At 28.9% G+C, this 12726-nt stretch overlaps 2 protein-coding genes across 2 annotated transcripts; both read left to right on the plus strand.

The window, feature by feature from the left end:
* Window positions 1–87: 87 nt before the first annotated feature.
* LOC112684916 (jerky protein homolog-like) lies at window positions 88–1209 on the plus strand. Its single transcript, XM_025556649.1, has one exon. The coding sequence runs from the start codon at window positions 88–90 to the stop codon at window positions 1207–1209; it is 1122 nt and encodes a 373-aa protein (XP_025412434.1).
* A 3245-nt stretch (window positions 1210–4454) lies between these two features.
* LOC112684845 (nuclear transcription factor Y subunit B-4) lies at window positions 4455–6837 on the plus strand. The gene is made up of 6 exons (XM_025556549.1): window positions 4455–4825; window positions 4898–5033; window positions 5833–5999; window positions 6281–6478; window positions 6536–6590; window positions 6669–6837. Exons 2-6 carry the CDS (start codon window positions 4961–4963, stop codon window positions 6764–6766), a joined length of 591 nt encoding a protein of 196 aa, XP_025412334.1. The 5' UTR covers window positions 4455–4825; window positions 4898–4960; the 3' UTR covers window positions 6767–6837.
* Window positions 6838–12726: the final 5889 nt, after the last annotated feature.

Here is a 12726-nt window from a genome sequence, read left to right on the forward strand (position 1 = left end):
TCTTGACAAAGCAATAAAAATGTGGTTTATACAAAAACGAAGCTTAAATGAACCAATTTCTGGACCATATTTGAAAAAACTCTCGATATGAATACAAAACTTAAGGGTCCTGAAGATTTTAAAGCCAGCAGTGGCTGGCTTCATAAATTCAAATCTCGACATGGAATACGTGAGTTACAAATTCAAGGTGAATTATTGTCAGCCGATTCAAGTAGCGCTGAAAATTTAAACAAACATTCCAATTATTTGTGGAAAAAGAAGAATATTCTCAAGATTCCGTTTACAATGCCGATGAAAGTGGCACTACCAAAAAAATCACTTGCTTCTTGTCAAGAACATGTAGCATGTGGTCTTAAGGTATTCAAAGAAAGAGTAACAATTATGATATGTGCTAATGCTGCTGGGACCCATAAATTGCCATTACTACTCATAGGAAAATCAAAGAAACCACGGTGTTTCAAGAACATCAAAAGTTTACCTGTAACGTATAAAACTCAAAAGAATGCCTGGATTGACTCTAAGTTATTTCTTAATTGGTTTGAAAATGATTTCATAAAAAATGTAAAAAAATGGCGTCAGGATCATCACAAGACAGGTAAAGTGTTACCAGACAATGCACCCACTCACCCATCCACCAAAGTATTAAATTTAATTGATCCAGATTATCAAATCGTGTTTCTTCCATCAAACGTAACGTCTTTGATTCAGCCCATGGATCAGGGAATAATCGAAAAGTTCAGAAGAATGTACCGAAAACAAATGTTGGGGAGACTTTTATTAAATTTAGACACTGAAGAGAGTGTTGTTGCATTTTCAAAATTATTGAATTTGAAACACTGCTGTTACATGGCAGCAGATGCCTGGGATAATTTGACTGAGAAAAATTTACAAAATACTTTGAAGAAGTTTTGGGTTGCTTCTATGGAGTTAGAAGCCGAAGAAAAAACTGATCTAAATAATCTTGATGATTTTGTTGATTTATTTAATGAAATTCCAGGATTTAATGACTGTAATTATTATGACGCTATTGATTGGTTAGCGACTGGTGTAAATGATCTAGGATATCAAATATTAAATAGCGATGAAATCATTTCTTCGTTGCAAAATGAAGAAAGTGACGATAGTAATGATAAAAGTATGGGTACACCAAAAGGACCAGCATCTGCTAAAGCATTTGCTGCTTTTGAAACTGGTCTTGAGATGTTTTAAAAATAGGCCGAATGTTGTCCAACACAGTTACTTCTACTTAAACGTTTACGAGAATTGGCTGCAGAAGAGCGCATTGCAGCTCATCGTCAAATTAAAATTGATAATTTTGTCAAAAAATATAATAAATAAAATATGTAAATGCAGTGTATTTCTGATAATATAATGTATGTAATTCTAATGAAATATTAATTATAATAATAAATATTTAATTATAAAAATAATTAATTAATACATCATATTATAAAAAAATTTTATTTTATATTTCCAATATCCGAACTTTTGCATATCCGAACTAGGTGTGGTCCCAATTAGTTCGTATAATCGATATTCTACTGGACTACTTTCCTAACTTAACTTAATATTGTAGATTTATAATTTAGGAAATATTAATACTGTAAACAAAATCTTCAATACATTTTTACTTTATGGCCAAAATTTCGTAAAATAAATAATTTTTTAATGATACTATGAGACATTGTAGATAATCTAACTATATTCATAACCAAGGCCGGATTAAGCACCTAATGGGCCCCGGTGCTGAAATTTTATATGGGCCCTTTTGACAAAACATGCTTTACAAAGCCGCTCGTTAAGCTCGCAGACCGATACATTTTTTTAACTATTTCACAAATTATCAATTACATTATAAAATTATAAAATTAATAGGTTTAGTTCATAGGTTTTTTTTTTTTAACAAAGGTAAACAACAAATAAGGTAAATTATAATTTATAATTATCATTTTCAGTCTGTATGATTATTGATTTATTATAAAATATGAGACATTTTACTCGACTTAAATTTATATTATTATTATAATGTGCACATTTAACAATAAATACAATCGTATTCTAAAATAAACTAAATTGTGCGGGCTTTTTGGGTGGTGGTATTAACAAATAAAATACAAGTAGACGCTACTGATAATAAGTACATTTTTACAAATATATTTAAGTAATTTAACATTTTTGACAGTTTATTATTCAACGAGTCCAGACTGTGTCTATGAGCCCATTTGTAAAATAACATTTATTTTTCTAATAATTTTTTGTATATTTTATTATTTATTTTGCTATTTACAGAGCATATTTTAGAGTTTTTAAGTACATATTTAAGAGCTTAAAAGTATTATTTTTAGTGCTACAACTTCAGAGTTCTGATTATAACACATAAAATAACTTTGTAAACATATGTTACAAATAACTACAAAAATTCACCATCTTAAGTCATAACTGCACATAGCACACTATTTTAATTTTTTTTTAAACTTTGAAAACGCATAACAAAACGTTAAACGAACAACGAATTTAAAATGTATTGGTAATCAATTCATATAATTATGTATGATAAAAAAAGATAGCATCACCATTCTTATCTGCTGTCTTTTTCTAACACGCTCTCTCGGTTATGTTTGCATTGGTCTTTTTGACTGGTGAGCATTCCAGTTATCATATAGAATTCAATGGTTGGGACATAGTGTTATGGGCTGTTGTATCACAGATGTTTGCCCCGTTAGTATAGACAGCCCAATAAGCATGCTCACCATTGCTGTTTTGGTTTCTTATCACTAATGGCTGGGACCACCGTCACGAGCGGATCAAAACCACCCTGATCTATGCACATTATTATCAATTCTCCGTTATCATTCTAACATATAACATTATTCGGTTGATGCTCTTATCATTTTACTATATTATCTATACTATACTATCTGTATTATGTGTATTATATACAAAAAATAATTATGTATTATTGTTGTGTGACAGCACAAGATTAACCAAAATTAACACTAACCATAGATTATATGAATAATATATAGTATAATAGACATTATAATATATTATTATAAAATGTTGTACATAATATATATCTGTATTATACGGTGGTGGTGGCACTATTGATGAATAAGTTCTTTGATTAGTTGTAAGTGGATACAAGTTACAGTAACATTTTGTATCTAATTAATTATAAAAATAATAAGTAAAATGATAAGAGCATCAACCGAAAAATGTTATATGATACAGTGATAACGGAGAATTGATAATACTGTGCATGGATCAGGGTGGTTTTGATCCGTTCGTCCACCGACAAGCTAGCTGAAGGCATAGACCTTACACTCATTAATACTAGTATAAGGTCTATGAATGAAGGCTACATTTTCAATAATCCACTAGATAACAAAATTTCAGTGGCTCTCAAAGATTATTTTTTTTTTTTGGTTAAAGGCCTTTCAAGACCATCCCATCTCACACCCATTCCTCCATTCTTCAATATTCATCTCAAAGATTATTACTAAGTTAATACTCTTTACTGCTAGCTAATTATCGTATCCTTTAAAATCAGTGTGACCACCACATTAATGTATACTTTTATTGCTACGTTTATTAAGATGATACCCCAGTTCTCCCGGATTGATAAAAAATTGCATGCGGCAATACCATAGAGTAATATAATAGTAGTATCAGTGGCGTATTTTGGGGGGTGTCCTCCATGTCTGGACACCCCTCGACTTTAAAAAAAAATAAAGGCCTTATATTATATTGATTTTATCGTTTATTTTATAATGCTTTTATTTAATAATAAAATAAACGGCACTACGAAGTAAACAAAAAAATATAACTAGGCCAATATTGTGACAATAAAATAGCTTAGCTATCCACAGAGAAGTTAATATTGATGTCAATAAAGTGATTGACGAACGTATTTTAAATAAGAGGCACTTAGATCTCTAGTAATAAATAAAAATAATAATAATATTGTAATTTATTGTAATTTTACAATATATTTTAATATCTTTGTATCTGTACAATATTATAAAAGGTAATTTTTAGAATAAATCTCAGTGATTAGTATCAAATAATAACCTCCAACATGTCTATTATACCATGTAATGGTCTTAAATTACAAATTACTTGTTAATTTCTAGTTATTTAAAAAAAGTTAGTTCGATACTTCTTCACATCAGTAAATACGATCTATAAGGGACCTAAAGAATCAGATCGTTATATCCGAAACTCGTTGTATGCGGATGACGAAAACATTATCTTCGTGAGATATAAAATCGATCAAATATATAACTAGGAATCGTTTTAACAGGAATATCGCTGTGTACGGCATCGTAATAAGCGGAAATCTACTGTAGTTCTAAAATTTTCGTTTGTGAAGTTCATTAAATGTTGGACATCCCCCGAAAAATCACCCAAAATACGCCACTGAGTAGTATTACTCTATGGGCAATACGGATTACCGTTAAAACGAACATTTTCGAAAAACGTTTTAAATGTGTTCCGGGAGAATGCGGGCTATTAAAATATCAACGGAATATGAATGACGTCAGTCCGTATTGCTGCTTGCGCTCGGGCGATACTCTTTCAAAATTTATATATCGAAATTGGCCAGTGTTCCCATTGATATTTTCACACAATTAATTTTTCACATCGATTTTGCAGTAAAATTGACATATTTGTTGGACTTATCCACTTATTTTGACTGATTCTATTTTATTTTTCATCGTTATTGGTATCCGGTTGTTTAGATTTTGTTTTAATACGTGTTGTGGCTGCGCTGTTACCATACCAATTGACGAATTATGGTGCTAAGAAATTTCTACATTTAAAGGTGCTTGGGAGACACTGGGCTTCTTATCTATTGCTATTCGATTATAGCTAATGTAACCATCGTTTCGTACAGGTAAAAAGTGTATGAAAAAATTTCGCGCTCTCCAACAATTTTGGTTCAAGATTCGAATTAACAATGAACAGCAGCGATAGTGATGATTTAGCTGAAGAATTTTTAACTGACGACACTCAAAATTTCTTATCCCAAGGTGAGTATGTAGCGAACAAGTATAATCGTTCAAATTTTGATTTGTTACTATACTATTTAGTATTCTAAATATTATACTTATATTATACTGGATGTCGGTACAAGAAGTTTTTTAGCTTACTTTACATAAATACAATTTTTATCACATAGAAGTGAATTTTTTCTAATTTTTCACTCTCAAATTTCAATTTTATTTTATCATAATATTCCAATAGGTTTGTAAATTGTGAATAAGAAAAACATTACTCTTAGAAATAAAACACAGATTAGGTATTCTAATAACATAATATACATTAGTAATTATTTAAGTTTTTCATTAATTAATATAAATGTATAAAATTGATTTTCTGACCAGAATATTTTTCTGGGATTAAATACATAATGTATTTGTTACAGACAATTGTTTTTTACTTTTGTAAAAAAAAATCTCTCATCTCTTAAAATTTCTAATTCAGTTTGAACCATTAAATATAAACGAGATAGTGTTTGTGAAAAATTGTTTTTTGCTCCACTCAAGTTTTCTCATGTGGAAGAAAAATTATAAGATGTTTTTAAATTTTAATTTGCACAAGTATTAAGTTTCTCATAAATATTATGTTTAATAATATTATTATTAATACTCATCAATAAGGATTCATCATATTGATATATTTTTGACAATGAACCATATTAATTTTATTTTTATTATCATAAAAATTAGGGCAATACATTCTACTTTCTAGTAAGTTTGCGTTTCGCCTATTATAAATATTATCCTTAGATAATACTTTAATAATATATTTACTATTTTTTTCTTGTAGATCAAGATGGGATTGAAATGGTTACGTTGGATAATACAGATGACTCTTCTAATCAAGGAGAAGTTTATGAACTGAAATATGGTAAACCACTTCGCGAACAAGATAGATTTCTTCCAATTGCTAACATTGCTAAAATTATGAAAAAATCCATACCAGATGGAGGAAAGGTAAGTTTATAAATGAACATATGTATAGTTTATTTATTATATATTTAATGTTGTAAAATGAAGATATTGATTTTCTAAAAGAAATTTTAATCATTTGATTACTAATTATTAATGTTTATACTAAATTCTAAAAATATTTAACAACTCAAACCTACCTATTAATCTGTCAAGAGTATTACCTTAAATTCTGTAATTGATTATTGACACTCAATACCATAAAATAAATAAAAAAAAACATTATTCTCTAAATATTTTACAGTAGTTAATTTTATTATTTATAGATTGCAAAAGATGCAAGAGAATGTGTGCAAGAATGTATATCTGAATTCATAAGTTTCATAACTAGTGAAGCAAGTGATAGATGTTTTCAAGAAAAAAGAAAAACTATAAACGGAGAAGATATTCTGTATGCAATGTCTAATTTGGGATTTGACAACTATGTAGAACCCTTAAAATTATATTTGCAGAAATATAGAGAGGTATTATGTTTATATCATTTTATAATGATAACATCTTTTTAATTAAAAATTTTTTAGGCTACTAAAGGAGACAAGTCCATTGGAATTGAAGAACTCTCTGATGATGTGTTTTGTAAGTTATTTTGTTAATTTTTTATTTATTTTTCATTATTATTATATACATTATTTAGTTTATCATTTTGGTTTATAGCGAATGATGGAAATTACCCAAAAATATTTGGAACAAGTAGTCAAAATGAATCAGTCATTTACTACCAAGATCCAATTCAACAGTTCCATATTGGATAATAATTAATTTAATTGAAATTTTTACAATTTTTAAACTTAATTTTTTCTATAATTATAAATCATGTATCATATACCAAACAAATTAAATTATTGTTCAATGTAATTGTTGATTTTTTTTTTCATTAATGGTCCAAATTATATAAAATTTAAAGCATTTCAAATATGGCTATAAGTTACATAATTATTTTACAGTTTTTTTAATAAGTATATTCATTTTTAATAACGACTAAAAAACAAGAAATATAGTTTGTTTAAAATAGAATATCTCTATAGTTTCATTTAATTGCTACTGTTATGAATTTAAATATTATAAATAACATTATATTTTTCAGTTTTAGTAGTCTAACAGTATCAATAGTATAACTATAGTCCAGTCCTATGTGCAGACTATTATGTCTGATTACCAATACTATAAATATTATAAATACTATTAATATAAATATTAAAATAAATAATTATTAAAAAAAATGTTGTGAACAATGTAAACTTCATTATATCATTACAAATGTAGCATATAATATTTCCTTAGTGTATAGATACATATATTTTTGCAGTGCAAATATTTAACTGTGCTTTATTTAATGTTATACACATCAAATATCAAAATATTGACCCAATAATAATAGTTTTTCTAGGCGTGAGGAAAAAACTGTTTTGTAGTGGTAAAAATACGCTGTAAATAAGACTTTCGTTTTCCAGATTTTAGTTGTTTAGTCATAATTCCAAAAATAATATGACTAGAAACTTGAAACTTTTAACCTGTAGCAAAGATATTTTTTTTCGTATTTGATAACATTTTCAAATAGCGATTTTAATTTAAATATAGAACTTTAAAAATACCTAATTTTTTGAAAATCTTTATGAAATAAAATTTTTATTTTTGGATATTAAGTGAAAATGTAATATCACCTTACTCATATTTGAGTACTTAATTAACAATACTGAAAATTTTATAAAAATCGTTAGTTTGAAATTTATTTCATAAGTGTTTAAGTAAATGTTAATACCTACAATTTTTAAGAATTTTACTGTTTTTACATCAATTTTCAACATCAAATGTTTATTAAAAAAATTTTTTCCATCCAACATGATCCAACCATGATCAAACTTTAAATACAGATAAATATTTGGTTAAAAAAAAATTAGTAAAATTGTAAAAAATAAAATGTTAAACTGGTTGATAAAAAAAATGAATCTACCAATAATTAAACTAAAAATGGTAAATTATACTCATAAATGGTTAATATTTATACTGAATCTTTGCTCAACTGTTTTGATAAAGAAATAACTTATCATTTCTTTAAAACTCAGTATATTTACTACTAAGCTTGCCACTCGTCTCGATGTCCCGGTCAATCATTCATTTATCTCGGTTAATAGTAGCCTAGAGAAAATAACATTTAATATTATATAATGATTATATAATCGGTATGGTTACACACAATAATCATGTATTTTTGTGTTAGCCAATAAATATTTAAATTACAAAATTATTTACTTATTTTATTTTCATATAAAAATAAAAAAAGAGTTATTCAATATGATGGTTTAAGTTTAGGGATTTCAAAATCTGGTAACTCTACCTATTACTATTATCCAGTTCGAGGATCGGAAAGTCGAAAGATGAACTTCCACCACCATTCAGTGGCGTACAAACGGGGAGGGTTTCCGGGTTCAAACCCCCCCCAGGGCCAAAAAAAAAAAAGAAAAAAAGAAAATTGTTTTATTATTGATGACGTGTAATATATTCGTAGTTTCATTATTACGCTTTGAACTTAAAATATACAACTATACAAATATTATAATAATTAAATAATTATATTGATAGGTGTTTGAAAAATTTTATTAACTATGCTGTTTTTATTTTCCAACAGCTATTAATTTACTGTAATGTAAAAGTAAATTTTAAATTGGTAAAATAGTTGTATAAAATAATAACTGTTTATAGCAGTTTTTATCTTATTTATCTGAACAACGAAAAAAAAAGATAATGATTATTTTTGTTAAACCCTCCCCAGAGCAAGATCGAATGTACGCCACTGCCACCATTATTTAAATAATAAATTAATATATTTCTATGTACAATAAAAACTGTTTTTCTACACATAATGAACAATGAGTATTTAAATTAAAATTAACATGAATTAATTTGGGAGGTGCTAAGTGCACCCAAGCCCTTACCCCCTAATTGTTCCTATAATCAAACTAGAAACAGCTACTCTTATTTAAAGAAAACAACAGTTTAATCCGTACAGAAATGCGTGCTACGCAATTCATGTTTTGAACATTATAAAATAATAATATAGTATCATACCATAGTATAGTTTATTTATAGCCTTATTGGTTCTTCATAATATAGAGATAGCAGGTACAAGTTTGCAGTTAATAGACATTTTTGGTACATTGATTAAGTTTAAATTAAGTAAACAAATACTATTAACTTAACTCATTACTTATTAGTTAAATTAATCAAAAAAATGCCTGAAAAGGTTTTATATTTAATAATTATATTAATAATCACTTGGATAATTTACTTATTACTTAAATGATTTCCCAAAATTTCCACTGATTTTCCATGATTTCCAAATATTTCCATTGATTTATAAAGATATTAAAAAGAATTTATAACTTTATTTATAATAATTCAACCAAAAGTTACTATTGCCAATGATTAAAAACACAATAACACCCACAATTTAACAATAAAAAAATATAAAATAATGTTTTGATATAAATTATTGAATTTGTCAAGGAAACCCTGTTTCCATACTTGTTTAAAGTTAACATATTTGTTATAAAATGTATAAACGGCTTTTAAATGATTAGAAATGTAAATCAACATTTTAGGTTGATATTGACTTCAAAACATTATATCCAGACTGTTAGGACTTGATGACCACATTTGAAGAAAAATCCGAAAAAATAATGAGCTTGATTGATGAGAAAATCAAAAATTCTTCAAGTCGCAAATTATTAGAAAGATTAAAGAATACTCCAGACATAAGTTAAAGTAAACATTTTTACTCAGAAATAATATATTTATAAGAAATTTATTTTTGTATCTATGTTTAATTCAAGTGAAACGAATACAGTTTTGTTTTATTTATTGCATGCTAATTTTGTACTAACGACTAAAAAAGTTTTCAGATACCATAATGGAAATACTTAATGGAAAAATAAATTAAATCAAACACTCCATCAAAGATTTAAAAAATAGTTTCATGGTTTTTAAGAATTCGCTTAGTGAAATTGAAGAATACATCACTCTACAGCGCAATGAAAAAAATCCTATCCAACCATTTATTTTAAAAGAATTATTAAATTATAAATCATAAATATTTCTAATATTCTTATGAGGAGTTCTTTTTTTAATTTTTTATAAAGGATATCGTTCATTAAATATGTTTACTGTATTTTTTTTATAAATTCAATACCTATATTTTATTAATTAATATTGCAAGGATGAGGGCGGCAAAATACATTAGTCTTGGGCCACAAAACTTGAAATACATCTCTGAGTATATTAGTCCCAATGCATATGTTTTCTTGAATCTAGCATATTTTTTTAGCTTCAATTATTAATGATTTGTACTTATTTTGTCAATTGCTATACTAACATAATAAGTTTTTACACAACAATTTAGAACATTTTGTTTGAATATTTTTGTTACGAAACATCATTTATTTTTTACCAAATATTTTGGAATAAATTACATTTAATTTGAGTATCAACAGTTAAAATATGGGTCCCTTACTCTTAAACTTAAAAAATTTTTAGGGATCATTTACAACATTTTAGGGTATGCCAAGGCTCATGCTACGCCCGTAGCAATCTTCCGTGTAAGACATGCAATCAGCAAGAATTCATTTCAGTACGCAGTTTCTTTTTAAAAATTGCATTAGAAAATATTTCTTTTTAAATTATTTTTCGCAACGCGACACTTGTTGCTCCCCAATGTACACACAACCTTACGTGACGACCATACTACATCTTCTATCTAGTTAAAAAAACTAGTGGCTCCTAAGGCAAAAGTTCTGATTAATGATTACTGAAATTAATGCATTTTGTTCAAACTCGAACATGTTTTTGTATGTAAACATATATAATTTGTTTGGTTGATTAAAAATGTATGTACAATACTTCAATATTTTATTCAAATACCGAACTAACTTATTTAATTTTGTGGAAAAAAGAAAGGTACACTTTAGGCGAAAACCGGTCTTGTCCTCTCGTAAAGAGATGTTTTATTTTACTATACAATTAAACCAGTAGAATAATTTAGTAGGGAGGGGTCGAAACTGGGGCATTTGCCAGTTTCAATACACACAAGTCTTCAAAGAGACCAATTTTATCAACAAATGTTTAATGTGGATCAGCTGACCTGAACCTCTCCTAAATCCGCCCTTGGGCTCAAAGCAACCTAGTTAACATGAAAAATCATGGTAATTACTTTCCTGAATTAAATTAAAATTATGTTATTCTTATCATAATCTTGAAATATTATTGACATGATTTAATAGAACTAGGTATTACCGCTAAAGTAATTTTTTGTTCTCTTGATCAAAATCGAACAAATATGAATACTTTGAAAAATTGAGATAAGTGTTGCAAACGATTACATACACAAAAACAATTAAATATTAAAGTTATGGATTAAAATAGCATACACATTTTCACACGATGGGGGGTACTTGTTATTTAATTTTAAAAACAAAATTATAGGATTAGAAACATTAAATCCTATAAAAGGGGCCCTGGACAGCTGCCCCCTCCACCGACGAAATAAGTCAATTTAAAATAACCATTATTTCGAAAATAATGATGATCGGTTGGTCATAACGAACAGTTAACAGTATGTACACTAATGGGGAAATAATTAAAATTTCAACGAATCGAAAGCGAATGAATGAGAACTCGTCCAGCGTTCTTAAACCGCAACATGAAATTGTAGCTTTTATTGTTTATCGTTTTATTACTACGGTAATGTAATGTTTGAACGGTACGACAAACGCTGTACGTTGGACGAAGGAAAAACGAATAAAATTGTTAGCGAACAGTGAAAGAGTTCTCTAATTTCACACACCAACAGGAGAGCGCACGCGCGGTGTAAAGATAAAACACGGAGTAATAATAATAATAAAAAACATGTCGGAAATAGACGTGAGAATAAGAATGAACCGTGTGTCTGGACGGAGACGTAAAAAAACATTATATTATTTTTAAAACGGAAGACGACGCCACGGCGTCGTTGATGGCAAACAAGTGAACATTGCTGATAAATGCACTCCTCAGTTTTCGCTTTCCAGTGATACTACGAAATAGCCGGCAATATCGCCGGTACCGTGGTCCGTGAGTATGATAACAGACTGGCGCGTGCACCATGAAGACGAACAAATACCACGGATACCGATATATGGAAACTACGTGATAAGAGTATACGTCAAGAACAGATTGTAATAATAATAATATGCATGCGATTTATGAATATTTCATGATGTTACATGACCAAATAAAGGAATCCATGCGCTGCGGCGACAACGGGTCACCGTGCCCACGGTTGCCCGTTCGATTAGTTACCGCACGTGGTGAACATGGAACGTAATAAATGGGCGATCGGGGACACTACGACAGTGGTCCGAAAACGCGAAACGTTCCCCGTCACCGCTTGTTATCGGTTAGACCACCGGAACGGCGGGGGCCGGCGGGTGACCGAAATGGAACGAGACCAAGCGAACGACGGTCGCGACGTGCAACGCGTGCGTGCGCGGTGAGCCATCGGCGCGAGCAGCAGGTTACGGGGACGATGTCGTTCGGCGGCCATCTTGTGTGTTACACTGTGTACCGTTCCCCAACGCACGACTACTCATCCGTCCTTTTCTGATAACCCGTACGCACGCACGCACTGGCTATAGCGCGAGACCCTCACGGCTCAGCACTCGTTCTCTCACACACACAGACA

Source organism: Sipha flava, unplaced genomic scaffold, assembly GCF_003268045.1.
Source record: "Sipha flava isolate LNK unplaced genomic scaffold, YSA_version1 258_pilon_pilon, whole genome shotgun sequence".
Taxonomy (NCBI): Eukaryota; Metazoa; Arthropoda; class Insecta; order Hemiptera; family Aphididae; genus Sipha; species Sipha flava.